Source organism: Lepidochelys olivacea (assembly GCF_965140295.1).
Source record: "Lepidochelys olivacea isolate rLepOli2 genome assembly, chromosome: 1".
In the NCBI taxonomy this organism is placed as follows: domain Eukaryota; kingdom Metazoa; phylum Chordata; order Testudines; family Cheloniidae; genus Lepidochelys; species Lepidochelys olivacea.
Genome location: NC_140411.1, coordinates 328253988 through 328277411, shown reverse-complemented (window position 1 = coordinate 328277411; position 23424 = coordinate 328253988). Strand labels below are relative to the sequence as shown.

The 23424-nt window shown below is 43.1% G+C and overlaps 1 protein-coding gene across 3 annotated transcripts in view; it reads left to right on the top strand.

The window, feature by feature from the left end:
• Window positions 1–23109, top strand: part of LHFPL3 (LHFPL tetraspan subfamily member 3) — a 420106-nt gene extending 396997 nt beyond the window's left edge. The window contains exon 4 of one of the 3 annotated variants that reach the window (XM_084644487.1): window positions 20579–23109. Coding sequence is in view for 1 of the 3 variants with exons in the window: in XM_084644485.1 (XP_084500611.1) it covers window positions 20579–20607 (29 nt within the window). In the remaining 2 variants the exon portion in view is untranslated. The remainder of the gene's footprint in view (window positions 1–20578) is intronic. The other 2 variants (XM_084644486.1, XM_084644485.1) reach the window with 2 other exon arrangements.
• The last annotated feature ends 315 nt before the right edge of the window (window positions 23110–23424 follow it).

Below are 23424 nucleotides of genomic sequence, written 5' to 3'. Positions count from 1 at the left end.
CAGCATGCTCTCGAAAATGGCACCTATCCATGTGGCGTGAGTTCACACACACATCACACTGGTGGGGGTGGGGTGGAGTGGGGTCAAGCCCACAGAGGTGCGGCCCCACACCATTCCTGGAAGTACCAGAATATTTTGTGTTTCATGAACATGTGAGTGGCCACCTTAATTTGGAGAGTGAGCCCACCCTGCTCTTCACCCCACAGCAGCAGCTCCTGCCTCATGGGGCTGAGCCTACCTCTCCGCTCCAAGAGTTGTGACCTCAAATTTGCCATTCACCCACATTTGGCCTGGCTGCCCTCCCTCCTTTCCCCACACCCTCATCATGATGGTGGGCCAGCCGGGCCAAACCTGAATGGCACTGTGACCCAACATACCAGGTCACAATGCAATCTGGTTGCGGGGGGGCTCTCAGACAGAAGGCCCAGGACAAACTTCCCCTTTTTCCCCCTCTCTGGGCAGCCCTGAATTTATACCAGGGGCTCTGGCTGCTCCCCCCCCCCACCGCCTTCCTCCTCTGCCACATGCCAGGGCTCTGAGTCCCCTCATTCCCCCCATTTTCCCCTTTCACCCAGGCCCCCTTACCAGGATCTTCCATTCTTCCCCCACCAGGGCTCTGTATGTGCCCCTTATTTCCCCAAATTTAGGGGCTCTGTATAAGCCCCTTTCCTTCCCATCCCCCTTCCCCCATGTCTCCAAACCAGTCCCCATTATCCCCCAACAGCCAGGGGTTCTATATGTCCTCTAGTCTCCCCTGCATAGGGGCTCTGTGTGGCTCCCTTACCCACCACTTCTATTTTTGTCTTTTCTTTCTCTTTCAGGGTGTCCCCCATTTTCCCCTTTCATTTTTTCTGATTTTCACCAAAATCACTAGGGTTCTGGCCATTAACGCCTAGCAAATGCCCTGACATTTTGGAATGGATCAATTACAGAGTTCAAAGGTTATAATGCTACAGACAAACAAACAAAGAAATGCCATTGAGATGATTTGTTAGGCCATGTCTACATTACAAACTTGTGTTGACTCAAGTTACATCAGCATACAGCTGCTGCAGTTAGTACATCGTTTATATGCATACATACTTGGCTCCTTGTGTCAGCAGTGTGCGTACTCTCCAGGAGTGAATGTATCAACTGTGGTGCACCATGGGTAAGTATCCAACTGTGCAACTTGCCACCATCCAGCTCACTGCCTTTTGGAAAGTTTTGGCAATGCATGATAGGGCCAAAACAAGTCAAGCAGAGGTGACAGGGAGCATGGGATCAACTTCCCAGTTTGCAACTGTCTCCATCCCATAATGTCATCTATAGCCCATAATTTTTGCACCTTTTTTTCAAAATCCAATAAACCCATGTAGCCCTCCTTGCTGTCCCCACCATTTCTGACAGAAACATGGAGCCTACACGGCTCTCCATTATTGTCATGAGTATTACAAAGACAGGGCACATGAACCTGCGGCATTTGCAGAACCGCAAGAAGAGCTGTGGGAAGCTCTTCTAATTGATTCCTTGGAGGACAGATTGCTGTAGGACACAGCAAGATCCAATTCAAGGATGTTGGTGGCATTCATAGAGCAGCTGCAGATGGTGGAGTGCCACTTCGGGCCCAAGAAACAAGCACTGACCAGTGGGGTCACAATCCAGGTTTGGGAAGATGAGTCATGGCTGCAGAACTTTCCAATGTGCAAGGCCACATTCCTGGATCTGTGTGCCAAGCTTGTCCTAGCCCTCCAGTGCAGGGACACCAAAATGAGAGCTGCACAGACAGTGGAGAAATGAGTGGCAATCGCACTGTGGAAAAGTGCAACACCAGATTGCTACTGGACAGTTGGGAATCAATTTGGAGTCAGGAAATCCACTGCAGGGGCCATTGCCATGCAAGTGTGCAGGGCCATTGATTGCCTCCTGCTACGCAGGACTGTGACTCTCGGCAATGTGCAGGACATAGGGGATGGTTTTGTAGCTGTGAAGTTCCCTCACTGCAGTGGAGCAATAGATGGCATGCATATCCCTATTTTAGCACCAGACCATCTTGCCACAGAGTACATCAACAGAAAGGGCTACTTTTCTATGGTAATGCAAACGCTGGTGGATCACTGAGGATGCTTCACCAACATCAGTGTGGGCGGACCAGGGAAGGTGCATGACGCTCACATCTTTAAGAACCCAAAGCTGTTCAGAAAGTTGCAAACAGAGACTTTCTTTCCCGACCAGCAAATTACCAGCCACATCAACAGCACCACAGAACAATTCAACGACCAGCTTGGGAGGTTCAGCATGACAGTTGAATGTGCCTTTGGACATTTGAAGGGAAGCTGTCATTGTTTACTCACAAGATTGGACCTCTGCGTGAAAAATATCCAATGGTTATAGCTGCCTGCTGTGTGCTGCATAATATCTGTGAAGCAAAAGGGGAAAGTTTCTGCTGGGGCAGCGGGTGGAGGTGGAACAGCTCTCTGCTGAATTTGAGCAGCCAGATACAAGGGCTATTAGAAGAGCTCAATGTGGAGCTATAAGTCTCAGGGAGGCTTTGAAAGACCATTTTAATAGTGAGCCAGAGTAGTGTGTGTTGTAGCAGTGTGCTGTACTTGGCCCTGCTCTTTTGAGGCCTGGTATGAGTCACACGATGGTTGCTGTATATGTAGGACTACAATTATGGCATTGTTAATGCACCTATTAATTTTGTTTGTGAATGATCTTATGAGTTGTATGATATTCTGGACTAACAGGTAACTGGTCGCTTTCAGAACTGCTGAGCACCCGCCAGCTTATATTGTGAACTAACAGATGAATTATGTTCCAAATAATAGAATTTTATTCTGTAACAAAATCTATGCAAAAAAACCCCCAGGCAATTAAAAAACAAAAACATTTAAAACTTAATAAAATTTTATAAATTAAGAGAACAGAATTTATGAAGAGGAAAGAACATTCTTGTCCATTTCAGCTACACATACACCAACTGTGGCTTTCACAGGTCAGTGTATGTCAAGCTGTGATTGTCTTTAATGTCCCCCAGGGTGGAGTAGTAGAAATAGTGGACCGACCCCTGATGCCATGTGAAATGGTGGGGGGCTATAGGGAGGTCCCAATATTGTGTTCTCAGTGGTCTGCAGAGGAGGTGAGTCCTTCAGCATCTCTGTTTGTTGCCCGAGAAACCACATTATGTGCATCTCCCTCTCCTTTTCCTGCCTGGACTCCTGAACCTTTCTCCTCTCCATTCTTTCCTTCTCCAGCCTATCTGCAGTGTTCATCCTGCAGGCCCCATGCTCGCTACCCGATGCAGCAGTGGCTTGCAGGATCTCCTTGAACATGTCATCCTGCATCCTCGTCTTTCTCCTCCTTATCTGGCTCAGGCATTCCATGAGCATGCAGGGGGGACCCTGGCGGCCATAATGGCAGCAACTGTAGATAAAACAGGCAGAGGTACCATTGTCAGTGTATTTACTATGGAAAGCGAAATTTAAGATGCTGAGCTCACGCCACTTGCTCCCCAGAAATGTTTAGGATTACATTCTCACTTCTTCTTAGGATTGTTTGTACACAGCCCCAGTCACAGCACCAACCGTGGTGAGTACGGCCCACCAGGGGCTGGGGAAATTAGAAGGGAATTGCTCGGTTGCATGATTCTAGTAGTATAGGGCAATGGAACTGAATACTGGCACCGTTTTCCATAGGCTGTGGTGATTTAGCTGCTATTTATTCCTAAGGGTAACAAAGGCAGAGAGACCACAGTTGCTTCTGGCGTCCCGTACCCACTCAGCTCCATATGCTGCTAGCCTGTATACTGCAATGGCGCCTCCTGGAGTTATCACTGAGTGGTGTGGGAAAGTGTCCTACCGTGGTGGAAGAAACAAGGCAGCCTTCCCAGAAATCTCCAGCAGAGGATTGCAGAGTGACTCCAGGAAAGTTTCATCAAGATCTCTCTGGAGGATTCATGGAACATCTTTGTGTACATAAACAAACTGTTCTGCATGTCCCACCCCACCTCACCCTCCAGCCCACCTCACTCTAGAGTGGAATGAAAAGCAGATAGCAACTCTACCTCTCTTGGTTGTACCACTCCCTCTTCTAGCACGAATAAATTAATGATTAGGGAAAAGATGTGTCCTGCTAACAGGGGGCATCCCTGTTATTTAAAATTTAACTACGTGCTTATATGAGGTGCCTTTCCCTGCATTGGGCTCACCCATGCTTGACTGGCAGGACTGGTTGGACTGTGATGAAGTTGAGAACAGGTCCTGGCTTGCTGCACAGCTGGATCCCCCTGTCGCCTATCCCCTATACCATAATCCTCCTCCTCTTCCTCATCCACAAGCTCCTCCTCCTCGCTGTTCATGGCAGGGGCCTGTGACTTGGACTCAGGGCATGCACAAGGTGGAGAAAGCAGGGGCACAGACTTTCCCAGTAATTAGTGGGAGCACAGAGCTCCACCAGCCCCAGGCCGCGGCAGGGGCATGGAACATGCCCTCCAAAAGCAGTCAAATTTAAATTCCTGTGCATGCCCCTGCTTGGACTCCTCAGAAGTATCCACAGTGCTCTTGGGGGTGGTGATGGAGGCTCTGGCGAAGATGGCATGCAGCTCTTTGTAGAAGTGGCAGGTCTGTGGCTAAGCACCAGATCAATTATTGGCTTCCCTGGCCTTCTGGTACACCTGCTGCAGCTCCTTGGCTGTCACGTGGCGCTGCTGCTGGTCCCTGTTGTAGCCCATCTCCTGCATCCGCCGAGCCATCTACTCATAAATGTCCACGTTTCTGTGGCTGGATGGGAGCAGTGCCTGCAGAGCCTCTTCTCCCCACAGGCCCAGGAGATCCACCACCTTCTGTGTACTCCAGGCAGGCGCATGTCTGGAGCGTGTAGCCAGCATGGTCAGCTGGGCAGTTGCACTGAACAATGGAGAGCTGCTAGGTGTGCTCGCCAAGCCAGGAAAAGTTATTTCAAAAATCTGCAGGACTTTAAAGGGGGAATGGGGTCTTCTAGTCTCCTTAACCCTTAGGCAGCAGAGTTCACAATGGTGACCAGAGCAGTCAGTGTGGGGCATTGTGGGACAGCTGCTGGAGGACAGTAACAGTCAACATAAGTAACACAGTGTCTACACTTGCACTCGTCAACCTAAGTTCATGGACCGTGGCTCCACGCCGCTTGGGGCGGTGGTATTATTATCAGCATAATAGGGCACTTACGTTGGTGGGAGCCAAATTTAAGTGAAGACACGTGCACAACTAGGTCAATGGAAGCTGCCTTGTGTCGACCTAATGTTATAATGTAGACCAGGCCTTAGATGCATGTCTATTGTGCCCCAAACCCATAATCTCTGGGCCCTGGGTCTCAGACTGTTCTCCTTAACAATCTCTGCCCCTGTCTTTTTATATTGAGCCAGGGTTCTTTGTTCTCTCAGCTCACAGGTTTGGACTGGCTGCCCAAAGCCAGTCTGGGAAGCTTCACAGAGGGTCAGAGCCAGAGCATCAAAGTGAATGTTTCCTGCATTGGCTTCTCAAGTGTTTGGTGAAACGTGTATATCAGGAGCCCTTCCCCTTCAGGAGTACATTTCCTGACAATCCTGCTTGTGAATTAACTCACACAATTACTGTCAATCATTTTAATTATAAACATATTTTTAAAAGTCACCTGGTGCTTTTAAGAAGCCTGAAGAAGCCAGACAAGCCACGACAAGTTCTTCCTGCGTAACCCTGCACCTCTGGTCCATTCCCTACTTCCCTTCCATGCATTGTCCCCACTGTGATGGTCTGTGTTGAGCAGTAGGTTGTAAACTCTTCAGAACAAGGGCTGCATTGTTTTTAACAAAAAGAAAAGGAGGACTTGTGGCACTTTAGAGACTAACAAATTTATTTGAGCATAAGCTTTCGTGAGCTACAGCTCACTTCATCGGATGCATTCAGTGGAAAATACAGTGAGGAGATTTATATACACACAGAACATGAAAAAATGGGTGTTACCATACACACTGTAACAAGAGTGATCACTTAGGGTGAGCTATTACCAGCAGGAGAGCCGGGGGCGGGGGGGGGAGGGGGAACCTTTTGTAGGGATAATCAAGGTGGGCCATTTCCAGCAGTTGACAAGAACGTCTGAGGAACAGTGGAAGGTGGGGGTGGGGGGGAATAAACAAGGGGAAATTGTTTTACTTTGTGTAATGACCCATCCACTCCCAGTCTCTATTCAAGCCTAAGTTAATGTATCCAGTTTGCAAATTAATTCCAGTTCAGCAGTCTCTCGTTGGAGTCTGTTTTTGAAGTTTTTTTGTTGAAGAATTGCAACTTTTAGGTCTGTAATCGAGTGACCAAAGAGATTGAAGTGTTCTCCAACTGGTTTTTGAATGTTATAATTCTTGACATCTGATTTGTGTCCATTTATTCTTTTACGTAGAGACTGTCCAGTTTGACCAATGTACATGGCAGAGGGGCATTGCTGGCACATGATGGCATATATCACATTGGTAGATGTGCAGGTGAACAAGCCTCTGATAGTGTGGCTGATGTGATTAGGCCCTATGACGGTGTCCCCTGAATAGATATATGGACAGGTATAAATAAATAATAATGAGTCTTTCAAATATTTATTAATTATTTTCAATGGGTTTTTTTTCAGTTCCACAGGGGATCCACTTATGGGGTGAAATAATGCAAGAGCTGCTTTCTCAATCTGCTTTAATTCCTGGGTGACAGAAATACTATGAAAAGACCAGATCCTACTTTACTTTGGCCCCATAAATGATTACGTGAGGCTAAAAACACCAACACACTCACAGATACTGAGCCATTCAGGGTATTTGGATTCTCAGAGCCCTAGAGAGTTCTTCCTTTCCTTTCCTTTCCTTTCCTTTCCTTTCCTTTATAAATGCCCACACACCATGGTGATAGGTGCTTTAGAAATGCAGCTAGTGCTATAGAAGTGCTGATAAGAATTCATCTCAGGTGCAATTTGTCTGAAGTTGATGGCTTTACACCTAGGATAATTTGGCCTAGTAAAATATTATTTTTAGCACCCAAAATTATGCTAGGCACTCCACAGGAGACAGATACAGCCAATCCCTGCCAAAAAGAATTTACAATCTCAATTTTACGTATTATTCTCCAAACTTTTATAAGAAAGGTAGGACATTGTTCTTTCTTCCTGCCAAAAGATTTTACAAGCTGTGCTCTAGCCCACAAAATGGAGCCATAAAAGTTCAGCCAGTCTTTATTCTGCATAAACTTGCTTTGTGTTCAGTGAGGACTAGAAACGATAACCCAGGGTGAGTCTGTGCTTATAGAGAGTGACCTCATAAGACTAGAACTTATGATTGATCACAGAAATTTCAAAAACACTAAAAAAAAATCTAATGGGTTCAAAGTGATGTTTTTCTTATATAAGCATGAGCTTGTTCTCATCTGTGCAAAAAAAAAAAAAAACTCACTGAAAATGCCTGGTTAGATTCATAGCAGTTCTTGGTTTTATGAGTGGTGCTGACTCTGCTGATTTTCATAACAACCCCAAACAGTTTCTCAAGCGAATCAGATCATACAGGAAAACATGGCTGGGAGCAGGTTTTGCTTGGAAGTATTCAAAATATCAGGCTAAGAAAACTAAAATTAACTCTTTATTTACTGGGGTTAGCATTTCCTGGTGCCAGACATCAACGGTTCCAGACTTCAGCACTGACAAGGGTTAGGATGCTCAGGAGCTAGAAATCACAACTGAAAAAGATCTTCCCATGCTGCTTGTTTTGTTAAAATAACAATAACAATCAATAGTTTATGCTCTGTCATGTATTTGAGACATCTGTCATGTTTTAGCTTTAGATGAATGTGTGAGAGAATTCAGAAATAGCACAAGAAGGAAGCTCTCTGTGGTTAAATTTTTCAGTTCACTTTAATTGCTAATCATCTGCAGCAAATCATTAAAATACATTATTATATTAGTACCAAGCCAGAGGGAAATCCATCCATTGTAATGTTTGAGTAAATAAATCGACAAAATTTACGGTCCACCTACATGGAAACTTCAGAGCTGGTATTACGTGATGCCATAGATGTGCATTGTGCTTCGTGCTTTACAAAATGGATTAAGAGTAAGGTCAAGCCCCAAATCCATGGTCCCAATCCTCCACGGGATCCATGCAGTCAAACCCTTGCACCCATACAGAGTCCCACTGGGGTCATGGGTATGTCTACACAGGCCATTAAAGGAAGTCTCCCAGTCTGAGTTCACGGACTTGGGCTTGCAGGGCTTGCGCTAGCATTCCAGACATAGCTATACAGACAGCTCTTTGACGTTGCAGCGTGGGCTGGAGCTCAGACTTCCAAGCCAGTGCCCCACACAAACTTCCCTAAGCTTCAGAGCCCGAGCTCCAGCACAAGCCACAACTTCAAAGTGCTGTCTACACAGCTATTTTAGAGCACTAGTGAGTCTGTCACCCCGGGCTGGGAGGTTTGCCTCCACAGGCTGTATACACATACCCAATGGGACTGTATACATGTGAAGGGATGTGCCCATATGGATCCAATTATAGGTTTGCAACCTAAGCTAAGAGAAGAACTATGGAAGGAGATGAAAACACATGGAGGAAAGGGAGGGAAGGATGGGGCTGAAGACAAAATGATTGTCTGGTTATTAAAAGGATTAGGAGTGTAGTCAACTCTCATGATATTTTTTCAAAGCACTCGCTTCTGGAGTCATGTGATTGTGTGAGACCCTTAGCTCTTTTTTTTAAAGTAAATTTCTAGCCCTCATGGCTGCAGAAAAAAAACTTGAAAAACATGAGCCTTAAAGGCTCAAACACCATGAGGCAAATACAAACATCCCAACATTTAGTTTTAGAATCTCATAATTTGTAAGTCACTCATGGTTTTGGGTGCCTGACTCATGAGTTTTGAATGGTTGGGGTAGGCATATTTGAGTTAGTGGCATACATCTAGATGGTTGCACTTTTCTCCATCACTAGATACATATGATTATAATTTATCATTTGAGACTTCCTTAAGAAATGGGTTTTGAGAAGACTGAGGAGGTGAAGTCAGTCAAGAAAGGTTTTCAAGGCACAGGGGGCTGCATGAAATAACACATTATGTTAGTCTCTAGAATTCACTTGGAAATGCTGATAGACAGCTATATAATTGCAACATGTTTTAAGTTTTCTGTTTTGCTTGACCACTTTTTGTAAGTTCATGCATAATAGGCCTGATTGAGGGTCCAAGATATCCAATAGCCATGCCCCAGTGAGAGTCCAGCTGCTTATGTTGCTGCCACCACCCTCACATCCAGTTGCATTTCTGGGACAGCATGCTGAATCCCAAAGCCCCCTTAATGCACATAGAGAGATAAGTATGTTTGTCATGGTGCTCACAGACATCACTGATTCTGCAATGGTTTTCCATGAGCACCAAGATTAATTTTTTTTAATATCATTGGGTTTGAAGTAACATGCCTATCTGTCCTTCCTGAAAGAGGGTGTGAATACGCTAGCCCAATTGGCCTAGCCAACAACCCAAATATTCACAGTGTAAGTTCCATATATACACTCATTCTTCTCAAAGACTGTACTGATCTTTGAAAGTGTCACCATTCACTTTTCTAAGTAAAGATACTCAAACACAATAAATTTCAGTGTCTGAGGTAATGATTTAATCCCCTCCTCTCTCTAGGATATTTGTCATCAAAGATTTACTCACATGCCATTCACTAACAGAAGCAATTGACAAGGATTGTGACAACTGGCGTATATTAACCCAGCTAAAGAACACAAGCCCTCAGTCTAGAGAAGAAGTGTATTATATTATTCAATTATTTCAACACCAACAATATGTCCAGCCCTGTACAAGATACAAAATGAAGTCACCTGCTCTGAAGAGTTTGCATTCTAGAAGATAGATACAGAGAAGACCAGATGCACTGGGCAGCACACAGAAAAGAATGAGCTGGAGGGAGGGTGGGAGGGAGTTCGGGCACCATGAATCGCTACTCTACTCAGCACTCGTGAGGAGGCCTCAGTTGGAAGGCTGTGTCCAATTTTTGGCACCACACTTTAGGAAAGATGTGGACAAATTGGAGAGCAACAAAAGTGACAGAAGGTTTAGAAAACCTGACCTATGAACAGAGGTTAAAAAATCTGGGCATGTTTAGTTTTGAGAAAAGAAAACTGAGGGGGTGACCTGATAAACAGTCTTCAAATATCTTAAGGGCTGTTATAAAGAGGACTGAGATCAGTTGGTCTGCATGTCCACTGATGGTAGGACAAGAAGTAAGCATCTTTATCTGCAGCAAAGGCAATTTAGGTTAGATATTAAGAAAAAATTTCTAACTATAAGGTTAGTTAAGCTCTGGAAAAGGCTTCCAAGGGAGATTGTGGAAACCAAAGCATTGGAGATTTTCAAGAACAGGTTGGAAAAACATCTGTCAAGGGTGATCTAGGTTTATTTGGTCCTGCATTAGCGCAGGAGGCTTTATGACTTCAAGAGGTCCCTTTTAGCTCCACATTTCTATGAATCTGTGATCATAACAGAAGGAGAGAGAGCTCTCTCTCAAACAGGTGTGTGACTGGACATGCAAAAGAACAGATCATACTTGTACAATACTCCAAAATCATCCGGTATTGAAGTTGGTTGAAAAAAATGGGAAAATGATGTCACACAAAAATTTAAAGTTGTTTCTATTTTGCAGAGTTTGACATGGAGCCATTCTTCCATTCACTACCTTTTCTGACATTTTTACTGAATTTTTTATTGACATTATTTTTAAAAATCTGCAGTAAGAAGAAAATGCTGTTTTCAGTAAACTAAACATTTTTTATAAAAAATTGAGAACATTTCATAAACACCAGACATTTTGATAATGCCAACAATTTTTCACAATTTTTTAAAAGGCCATTTTAAATTAAATGTCTTCTCATGCAAAAAATTGACCAGTTCTATCCATAATTTAACAACCTGAACTACACAAGATCACTATGGGAAGTCTGTGTCTGATAGTATTGCCATTAAATCTGATCAATGTCATCAAAGAAGGGGAAAAGCAAGAACTATTTCTTTACAACACACATTCCTGTACTATTATCAGAGACTATGGGGTCTTTAACTCTGGTCCACATGGTTCTTAGGAGCCAGAAAGTGCCAACCCACCAACAGTCACTAGCAATAGAAGCTGAACTGCTTGTTGGGTTGTTTCCATTAGGAGGAGAAATTGATGATAAGATTCAGGTATTCTTGAACGCAATCCTGTTTATTTACAAAGAATGTACTCAATATCCTGTTTCCCTGAACACAGTCAGAACAAAGAGAGGCAGTTCACTTCTTCAGATTCCAAGCCTCTTTTTCAGCTAACACTGTGCCCAGAATAATATCTCTCTCTCAGCTTTCTCCCAGGGTCACACTCACTGTGCTTCTCTGGCTGTCTCCTACCTTTCTCATGCTAACAAACGTGCAAATCAATTTAATGCCCCACCCTGTGGATTTGCAATCAGTTGTAGGGAAACTCCTTATTCTTCCTGAGTTAGTTCTTGCTCAAGCCTTCCCATGTGACCTAGCATGTTGGGCAGTGGGTTTTATTATTTCAGCTATCTGACTCCATAATGGACCTTAATCACATCTTCCATTTAGCCTGAATGAAAAGGGGCTAGCATGTCTATCAGCACAATATAGGAAAAAAAAGTGAAAACTTATCTTTAAAACTCACTGAATCTTACTAGATGCGAAGATACAGTCTTGCTGTAATCAAGAATGAAGCAAACAGAGAACAGGTTGCAAAGATTGCTGTTTTCAAACCTGATGCCTAATGTTCGGCACCTAAGTCTATATTTAGGCACCTAAGGCTATATATATCTACACTACAGACCTGTACCACTGCAGCTGTGCCACCGTAAGGTCTCCCATGTAATAGCTCTATGCCAACGCGCGAGAGAAAACAGTTAAGGGACACTTAGGGATCACAACAACCGTCATTTCTTTGGATGTCCAGGACAGATAGGGAAAGACTGCAGCAAACCAGAACGAAGAAATAAAAATCGGTGAATAAAAAAACCTGATTTTTGCCTGACTTGTGTCCTACAACTCACTAGAGAAAGCTGCTTAATAACATAAAAGTCCTTATTGGTGAAGGCATTTCTGTCTCTCTCCAGTTCTCAGCAAAACTCCATATCATCCATGCCAGCAAAACCTCTTTTGAGACATGATTCCCTTCTCAAAGCTCCCAAAAAAGATCACAGAGTACTATTTAAGGGACAAAGGCAAATTGATGAGGATTCCGAAAAGGCATTGTCAGAAGAAGATGAGCTTGTGCGATGCCACCTGACTTGCTTCTCTGTGTTAAAGACAAATTCTTTGAGAGGGAAAGAATGAGGGGGCTGTGTGTTATATTTGTTTATGATGCTAAACATGTCTCTCTCTCAATCCCTCCCTGCGCCCACTATAACTTATAGCCTTGGGCCTGATCCTGCAAATCATTACTTATCCTATAATCCAGGGATCGGCAACCTTTGGCCCACGGCCCGCCAGGGTAAATCCCCTGATGGGACAGGACGGTTTGTTTAGCTGCCGCGTCCACAGGTTCGGTTGATTGCAGCTCCTACTGGCCGCAGATCACCACTCCAAGCCAATGGGTGCTGCGGGAAGTGGTGCAGGCTGAGGGATGTGCTGGCCTCTGCTTCCCCCGTTGGCCTGGAGCGGCGAACTGCAACCAGTGAGAGCCGCGATCGGCCGAACCTGCGGACGCGGCAGGTAAACAAACTGGCCCGGCCCCCCAGGGGGCTTACCTGGAGGGCTGCGTGCCAAAGGTTGCCAATCCCTGCTGTAATCCTTTCTCCTGTGAGTGAGCCAAAAAAAGTCAGTGGATCTGCTCATATCAGTGCAGACTGTCATAAATAGTAACCGATTGTAGGTTTTGGCTTCTTATTGGTGGTCTCTGTCAGCAGTGAGGACTGAATAGGTACAGACACTGGACTGTTGGTCTCACCAGGTCAAAGATGAGACAAGCCGGCAGGGTAGTGAGGGGAAGCTGGACTTCTGTTGCTGCCTGCCTTGTAGGCAGCAGACACACAAGATTTCAGAACCTGTGGCTGCCATCTCCCTGCATTTAGGTAAGTTTAAACAGTGGTTCTGTTGAAAGAAGAACTAGCTGGCTGTGAGCAGTTGCCTTTCTCAATCTGCTCTAAAAGACAGTCCACACACTGTGCAGAATCAAAACTCACCCTCTTCCCATGGGATGTAGCCTTGTTAACAGAGAAAGGAACTGAAAGATAATATGAAGTCCCTTCCATGCCTTCTCACTAGGTTTGGTTGCTTCTAGGGTTCCTACCTCAAAGTCGTTCAGCGAAGACGCTAGTTCATCCATCAGATTCACAGACTCTCTTTGGGTAGAAGGCTATTCCCATCTTCTTTATATCCATAAACCTCACCTGGTAAGGGAGTCTTGCTGACTCACTGTTACAGGCCCCACTAGGATCCAAAACACTAGCTACTAGAGCAGATGTGGGCAAACTACGGCCTGCGGGCCACATCCGGCCTGCGGGACCATCCTGCCTGGCCCCTGAGCTCCTGGCCCGGGAGGCTAGCCCCCAGCGCCTCCCGTGCAGTTCCTCTTCCATGCAGCCATTCCACTGCGCGGGCAGCATTCTGGGCAGTGGGACTGCACGCTCATGCAGGGCAGCGCAGCAGCATGTCTGGTTCCGGCCAGGCGGCGCAGTGACCAGCCACGCTGCTCTGAGCAGCATGGTAAGGGGACCGGGGCCGGGGGGTTGGATAAGGGGCAGGGGGTCGCGGGGGGGGGCAGTCAGGAGACAGGGAGCAGGGGCGGTTGGATGGGGTGGAGGTTCTGGGGATGGGGAACTGGGGGGGGTTGGATAGGTCAAGGGATGGGGAACTGGGGGGGTTGGATAGGGGGTGGAGTCCTGGGGGGCGGTTAGGGGCAGGGGTCCCGGGGGGGGGCAGGGGACAAGGAGTGGGGGGGTTGGATGGGTGGGGGGTACTGAGGGGGGCAGTCAGGGGGCAGGAAGTGGGAGGGGTAGATAGGGGGTGGGGGCCAGGCTGTTTGGGGAGGCACATCCTTCCCTATCCGGCCCTCCATACAGTTTCGCACTCTAATGTGGCCCTCAGGCCAAAAAGTTTGCCCACCCTTGTACTAGAAAGTGTTCACAGGAGAATGCTTCCAGACTGTTACACATGCCATAGCGCATACTAATCTAAACATCGCTACCATTTTGAAAATAGTTTAAAATATAACAATTTTAGGTTAAAAATAATCTGTTATGCTTGAGGAGTAGATTCTCTCCTGGCATTACCATGTGGATTGTTATATCACACTATTCTGTGTTTCTGTCCATAGTAATTGTATATCACATTATTACAAAGACCAAATAACACATAGAATGACATTTACTAATGCAAACCCCCACCTCAAAAAGCCCCTTCAAATCTGCCACACATCAAAAGAATATGAAGCTAATAACAAACGTGAAAGGAAACAAGCAAGATTGACCTCTGCACATTAAGGGGCCTTCTAATCTCATTCCCTAATGTGCCTGATCTGTTGCACTTTGACATGTGGAGGTCCTACTTAATTATGTATCCCTTTGTTTTAATTGATTGGACTATTTAAGGGACACCAAATTAAAACTTACACTTCTCTCTGGAGCTGCTTTACCTACTAGTGTTACAAATAGCACCTAAAATTATGCCAATTAAAAGAGATTAGAAAATAATGTTTCTCTGTTTTGTCACTTTGTTCACCCTGTGCACTTGACAGCATTTTGTGTACAATTACTTTTAAATGTTCTCCCTGCAGTCAATCACTTCCTCCTGTGCAGTGTGGGTCTTTCACCCACAAAAACAGGAGAAAAAAAAATAAAAATAAGAAAATGGGATTGAAAAGCCACAAAAATTAGCCAGGGGCTCAAGGGCACTGGACCCAGTGGGAGCTTCACGTATGCTAGGAGTGCAGGTTTGGGTCCTTGATGTTCCTTAGGTGTATTTTGCTGTTGCTCATGAATAATTATCAGAATGACATGGAGTATTCATGTCTGTGGTAAAGTAATTTATTTGAGCATAAGCTTTCGTGAGCTACAGCTCACTTCATCGGATGTAGCTGTAGCTCACGAAAGCTTATACTCAAATAAATTGGTTAGTCTCTAAGGTGCCACAAGTCCTCCTTTTCTTTTTGCGAATACAGACTAACACGGCTGTTACTCTGAAACCTGTGGAAAAGTGTTACTAGACAAAGCACTATACCCAATCACAAGATGAATTGTCAACAGAAAATAGTGCTATCAGTAATATGACAAAAACAATTTTTTTCGATCCTCCAGCCATTTTTCTGTTCCTCCTTTGTATAAGAAAAAGTGGCATGCCATTCAGTGGTTAATTACTACCATTATCTGCCTCATCTGCCTTGAAATCAGCCTGTCAGATTTTAAGAGTTTTATTATGTAGCCAGGAACTGAGCTTTCTGCAAATAGAAATGGCAAGATTTCTCTTTTCATGTGAGCATTTGGAAAATTCTTGAATGCTTCTGAAAACATTCATAAAGCCTGTTAGGCTGGAAGTTAAACTACTGCCCCTAACAGAACAACAAGTAATATAATTGTAGCAGATCTAATGAGCAGTAAGTGGCCTTCCATTCAGAGTTGTGGTCCCCTATTCCATGGAGTCTGAATATAGAATCTGTTAACATCCTTTTTTTTTTTTTTTTTTTTTTTTTCCTATTGCTTTGCAAGAAAATGCTGCAAACAAAGAAGCCAGGTCACTTATCAATCTATCAGTGTAAACTCCTGTAATTCTTCACCGGAAAAGGCAACACAGAATCTTACTCCTTGGGTTTTTTAAAACTTTTATATACATCTTGATATTTCTTGTATACGCTACACAGTCTCTGACCCTCAGCATTCTCTGCTGGCAGAGTCGGGCTTTGACACCCATGGATGACTGTGTAAAAGATAACTGCCAGATCCTGCTTGCTAGTCTACAACTAAAGGGAAGAAGTGCTGTGTTTACCTTAGGCGTTGGCTAAACAAGAGGCCATTCCTGATGTTCTATCAAAAAGGTGCTGGAACAGCATGAGCATTCACCTACAAGCCAGCCCCAAACCAAAGAGGTTTGGCTAGGAAGTTTACGACATCTTGAGTCTCCCATTCAATAGGACAGCCTCGCTACTGCTGTGCATAGCTGTGGGCAGCTTTACATCTATTGTGTGCCCCAGAATCCTGTACAAGTGCTGCCACAGCCCCCCCTTTGCAGCGCTGCTGCAACCAAGGCAAAGGATGCTTGCTGGACACATTTGGAAAAGAAAAGGCACTTTCTGCAGATGAGTGAGTGGAAGTAGATACTACATGTAGCCCTCCAAAAGTCTTCTCTCCTCCTCATCGCCGGGAAAAGCAATGACATTGTCTTAGGCCAGCCTATTATTCAGGAATATTTTTCATTGTAAGAACTTAGGGGAAGATTTTCAAAGACATGAAGAGCAGTTAGGCACCCAATGTCCACTTGGATTTGGGTGCCTACCTGCCCTTCATCCCTTTCCCCTTAATCACAGGTACATATGTAACCTTTGGGTGGGATAGAGTTCACTTCATTACACTTCTCCAGTGCCTACAAAAACCCCAACTCCCATAGAAGAGTAGTTGGAGACCCAGAGTTCAGTCTCTAAGGATTTTCAGCATGGATTGCTCAGGGTCAACCTCCCGACATTCAAGTCCCAAAATAAACTAAAGAAATGAATTTAATTAAATAACTTTATATTTTTGTAATCTAATTTTTACAACATAACATGGCTATGTTATAATACACAGACATTACCTTCACAGTTATACATAAACATATATAAAGAAAACTAAAATTAAAATCTGAACCGTTCAGTCCCCACAGAAATACAGTGAGAAGAAACTGAAACTTCCCAAAAGCTTAGGGCTTGTTCACCTAAGTCTCAGTTTGAGGCTTTGATCACCAAATCTATACAGTCTGCTGAGTCTAAAACAACATCTTCCCTCCACTTGCTTGTAGGAATCTTCAGTTGGAATCCATGCAGACTCTTCCTCTGCTGAAACCACTGCTAGTCAGTCAGCTAACAGATTAACCAACCACTCAGTTAAGTGTACAGATTTAAAGAAAATACAAAACTGAGACTAGCAAAATAGAAAAGACTCTTTCCCCATTACTACATTTAAAGAAAAGTTGGCGACTCAGACTAGTTGAGACAATTTAGCCAGAACTGTTTGGCTAAAATTAGGATGACCAGATTTCCCGATTTTATAGGGACAGTCCCAATTTTGGGGGCTTTTTCTTATATAGGCACCTATTACTCCCCACCCCCTGTCCCGATTTTTTACCCTTGCTGTCTGGTCACCCTAGCTAAAATCAAAACAACATTCAAAACATACAATTAAAAGAGAAGTCATTTTTCCCTCCCAGTTTCCCTTTGCTATAATTAGCATTGCCCAGGCTTCCCTGTTAGAGGGTTAACAATATCACTGACCTGCTGCAAAATGTTTCAGAGTTAGGGACAACAGGCTGCTTTCTGCTCCTGGGCTCAGCTTCTCCCAACTCACACAGGGCACACAGCCCCCCGCGAAGCAGCTGCCCTGACTGCTTGCCCTCATGGAGTCTGACCCCACCAACAGGGAACCTACTGGAGCAGACCCAAAACTACCACACCCAATTCCAGAAGCTTCTGGATGTGGAGTGCTTAATCTGCCTAGCAACACTAAGTAGATGTCTTCACTGCTGCTATCGAGGCTGCAAAGCAGAGCAAAGAAAGGTTGGAGCTTGGGACGCTAACCTCCAGACACAACTACTTCCTGTTGTTGGTGATAGGAGTGCTTTCCTCTCCGTCTTCAAGAGTTTTCCATCTTCAGAATGAAGGTCTCATCCGTATGGGTGGTTGCCCTGAGCTTTGACATTCTGGACTGGTTCTGGTCTTTGAAGTTGAATGTAGCAGGTATACAATAAAAAACCTGGTTTGGTTAGGGAAAAATAAAAACAACCAATGAACCAGACACGGCTCACTCCTACCTCCCCCAATGGGTCTCTTAAGGAGATATCTCCCTATTAGGCTCATGGGTTACACATACACATGTATGGATGCTGCCTGTATACTGATGCACGTTAGTTTCTGATTTCTGTGTTGCAGCAACTAAGCGTGGATTTTTCAGAAATGCTCAACATTAAACTTACTCTGTTCCCATTGAAGTTACTGGTAAAATTCCCATGGACTTCAATGGAAAGAGATTTAGGCCAAGGCTAAGTACTTCTGAAAATCCCACCCTATGTATCTATAGTTACAAGGTGCAGTTCCAGATGATAAACAGAAACTGAAAGTATTTGAAGAACATAATTAAAATTACAGTGAACCCTATGTTCTTCTAGGACTGGCCTAGCTCATTGGCAGCAGTTTTGTCCAGGACCAGGAACAATTCAATGAAGAAATAAAAACAAAAACATTAACAAATTCTGCATGCCTCATATTGGGATTAGACAGTCATCTCCTCACCCAGTGTTTTATGTATCCAAACTGCATTGCGTGTCTATTTTAGATTGTAAGCCCCTGGGAGTAGGCACCATAGCTTCCTTTCTCTCCTGTTGTACACCAAAGATACTGCCAGCATTCAATAAATGATAATAAATAACTGGTCAGTGGAGCACTTTGGGTCTATGGTGAGACGAGGAGGAAATTTTACCAGTCGCTTATTTCTCAAGCGACTCCTAGCAGCTGATCTGATTTTGGAATAGCATTGGTCTTGGCCTCATTAAGAAAGTCATTTTCTTTCCCTCTCTAACTTAGTAAGACACTTGTAATCACAAGTGTTTGGCGAGAACAGCAAAGTAATAACCCCTAGAAGGCTGGCATTTTTCAGACTACCAATCAAATGCATGGCTAAGAGGTTGTATAAATATGTCTGCAGAGAATTAATCAGGTAAAGTGCTGAGACTGTTGCAAAGGCAATGTATTCAGCCTTTGAAGGATGAAGACCCTGGCATTATTCTCTATAAGTGCTGTTTATCTGAATGCCCTTGCCATAAAAGCATGTTGTGGACTATCTGAAACTTCAATCTGTGTATTTACTTTGGGAAGGAGCAGCCTGCAATGCTCTCTACTATTCATCTTCACACCAAAGAAATATTGATGAGCTCCCTCAGAAAACATGCATAAACATTGGAATGCTGTAAATCCCTCAAGCAGAGACTGCATACCAACTCTGTCATCAACAATCGGCACGTACTCTAATTGAATGGATCAAGTAGGAACAATAATCATATCACCAGGATGTGAAGCCTTTCAAAATCTCCAAATAGATTGAGAATCTAACAGCATTGCAATTAGGTAGTTGGACAATATAGCTTTCACAGAGACTGCTTTCATTAATTTTGGTTCACATGACAGCTCTAAAAAGGATTTGTAGGTAACTCCGATGCAAAGAAACGTCAAAAAGTCAAAAGTATGTGACATGTTACAAGGTCAAGCCAGACTGAACAAAATGAATGACTTATTTATGCAGCTTCTTCTTTGCACAGCACTAACTAGGAGTCTGTGACATTTATTAAATGTCCTCTTTCCTCTGTATAACACCTGTGTATAAAATTTTGCAGAAGAATTAATAAAGATGTTAATATGTTGCAACCCTAATGCTGAATTTCAAATGTTGCTGGAAATCCAATAATTATCATGCCAAATATTGTCATGCCTTTGAATAGCAAATACAATAACCTGTGATAAAAACTCTTTTTTGAAATGCTCCATTTAATCCTACAAACCTGACATTTTTCATGGAGGTGCCACAGTATATTATTAAGGCCTGTACATTTGGTGTTCCTTGTTAAAATTGTCCCATATCAAATAATTTCTCTGTGATGCCATCTATCTGTATTTGTCCACATATATTTTTGTCATAGCCTTCCCATAGCTATTAGCTATAGTAGAGGCAGGATGATGAGTGGGCTGACCAGGGGACTTGGAGTCAAAAAAACCTGGTTTCATTCCTGATTCTGACACTGACTCACTCTTTGGCTGTGGGAAAGTGATTTAGCTCTCTCAGCATCATTATTTCTATTTGTGAAAAGAGGATAATTTTAACAGTAAATTAGACCACATGCTTGCCTAGGTACTGTGGGGAACAATACTTCACTGAGAAGGAAATAGATGGGATGATGAAACAGATCTTTACCTTCTTTATCATCTGTGACTCCATAATGATACTTACTCAACTTTATAAAATGCCTTAGGATCCTTTTAATCAGACACGTGCGCATTTCTTGTCTACTACTTGTCCTTCACTATTGTTATTAAACAAATGTGACTCTCACCCAGTACATGCTGCATCTTTATGTTCCCACTGTTCAGACTTCAGATGAAACAATCCCTTTATTTTGACTTTTCTTGTCGAATAATAGATCAAAACTGATTTCAAAGATTCCACCCTACAACTCTCAGTGATAGTTGGAGATTAAAGTTGATGACCAATGTTATCTTTTAAAATGAATGGAAATAAAAATAGTGAAATGTATTTAGAGTATTGATCGGAAGATAGCACTGTGCCAAACACAATAGCAATGACTGTCTGCTTGCAATAAACTGACTTCTCTCTTCTCTCTGTTTTGCACAGTCCTGCTACGCCAATCCTCACTAGAATGAGCACAAAACAAAATGAGTAACTGCTTTTGTACATCAACATTAAATGGAAAGAAGCTTGGGAAGGAGCCTTCAATGGAGAAGAATGTTGACAAGTGCAAAAATGCCTGATTGGTAAGAGCTGCCTTCTAAACATAGATCAGCCAGGCATGGAAGTGATTTTCTGAAGAGAAATGCAATCATGGATTACACACCAGCTCATTAGAAACTGTCACTGAATACAGCATTCAGAAGACATGCATGAAAAGTCACATTTAGGGAATAAATTAAAAGGGATGTAGTTGTTGCTAGACAAAACTTATGTAATATATGCATTGAAAAGGTTTGTAAACTCATTTTTTTATTCAACTGAAAAGCAAAAAGCTTTAAAACCTTTCACAGTAGAGACACAGTTAACTCAAGACTGTTTCTGTTCCAGTAGCCAGGAAACTGATAGGACATCACTCTTAAATAAGCATTTAGAAATAGACTCTCTGAATGTTTCCATCTTCTAGAGGAAAAAGTATTACTGCAGCATTTCTGCACTTTGTTTATTTCACTGTATAATAAATTGGTTAAAAATGTAAAGCTTCTCGATTTTTACTGCATATGTCTTCTGTTTCATTTATGTCTGTAACAAACTTATAACTGAAGAATTATTTCGGACATATATCGTAGTTCTGTGAAGGCCTATATACAATAAGTTACATCTTTCTGAATGTCATAATACTGTTGATTCCCATGCAACATAGACTTGCTCCTATTTAAGGTGGCAAAATAAAGCCACTTATTTACAAAACGAAAAGGGAGGGGGAGAAATTACTTGACACCTGAAATGTAACACACAGCTGCAGTTAAGCACTTTTGTATTTTTTCCTGTTCTATGTCATATAACCACTTAATGAAATCCAATGGCCTATGTTATACAGGAGGTCAGAGAAGATGATCTAATGGTCCCATCTGGCCTTACAATCTATGAATCTGTCTAGTAAACAGGTACATTTTACGGAAAACTGTGTAAAAGCTCTGAGCCTGATTCACTGCTATGCTCTGGCTGCTTTGTGTGGTGTGAAGCAGCTGGAGCACAGCAGTGGCCGTGGCCCTTCGCATTTTATTTTGCTTATGTGGTGCGAGAGGCATGTTACCACCGAGTTGTTCTGACTTCAGTGCAACATTTTGTTGCTGTTCATAAGGTTCCTTGCCAGGCAAACTCATTCTGGAAAGGAATTGAATAGTAAGAGTAGTCTGAGGCCTGGGATGTGATCAGATAATTATTCTAGAGAGGAGTATTTTAGAAGTGAGCAGCCTTTGTGTTCCCTGATGCAATTCTAAGTTTGGGAGAATTGGAACGCCACTATTATACTTGCTGACATTCAGAAAAAGTAGCTAGAATAACAATTGATTATTATTACAGGCCCCAAATAACAAATAGCTCTCGAAGAGGGACAGAGATAAAACATGCTTTTAACTTCTGGTTGTAGATGAGCCACTGCAAAACAAAACTCTTCTGCATCTAAGTGCATGAATCTCAGTTATGCTTCTTTGGCTGAAGACAGTCTGTGACCAAACTGTCAATAAATAATGACTAGTTATTAAATAGCAATTTTAGCTGTTTGTCAAGGTACCTGTATGGCCCTGATCACTATAGTAACTGAACACCTAACATATATGCTTGCCAAATAAGTTTACAGATAAATTTGGGTGGGATTTTCAAACACTCTGTCCCTTAGCCCAAGTCTGCATCCATTGTAGCCAATGGGAGTTTCCACTGACTTCAGTGGATGCTGAGCACCAATGCTGAGCACTTTTGAAAGTCGCACCCAAAAGTTGTCCGCCAACATAAATCTATTCCTAGTCTCTGTCACCAAAATAAAGAGGAAGGGTATAACAAAAGTGACTTACGTGAGTGGGGTCGGAAGCTCATTAAGGCCCCAATTCAGCAAGGTATTTAAGCATGTGAGTAATCCCCCTGAAATCAATGGGACAACTCACATGCTCAAAATTAGGCACATTTAGGCCCACCTTGCTAAATGGGGTCTTAATAAAGTTTGTCATCATTTACCAGTGTTGGTATATCATAGGCACACTTTATTCTCAAAAGTTTGTAAAGAGGTTTACCTGAATGTGCTACAGTATCGTTGTAATCATTTATGCCAGGGGTTACATTGTATTCTTGGATTATTGCAGTCATGATATTTTTTTCCTGCAATAGAAACTACATTAATTGGGTTTCTCTGTGCCATGCAATTTTGTTACTGCCTACTGAGTTTTGCATCATAGTGATTGTATCACGAAAAAGCCCACTTTAGACATATACAAATGTTGAAAAAAATGTGTCATCACAAGACCTTGTGACTCTACTATTTCAATTAAAATGTACCATATGTACATAAATAAAGCAAAGTTACAAGGATGTACATCACTAAATGTTAATTAAGTCTACGTAGTATGTTTTTATCTTTTTAAAAGTGAACGCTTTCCCATTCCATTCCATTGTAATGTCAAAAATGTGTGCAATTTTTTTTAAAGTCAACAAACTGTAAAGAAAATTGTTGGAATACCTGACTTTCTGTAAAAAACTAAAATAAAATAAAATGACTACAATAATTTTTCTTACTTTAATATATGCTTAGCATTAAAGTACCTAATAAATGTCCATGATTAATTTTTGTAGCATACTAAAATAGAGTATGCTCATGCTTTTCTCCAGTTCACCTGTGGTAATGACTGCTGGTACTGCAATCAGTGTCCCCCTTTCTAGACCCTATCCAGGCCCCACCCCTGCAATGTGATGCATAGGGATACACCCCTGTGCTCATGTGGAGCCCCAGTAAAGTAAGT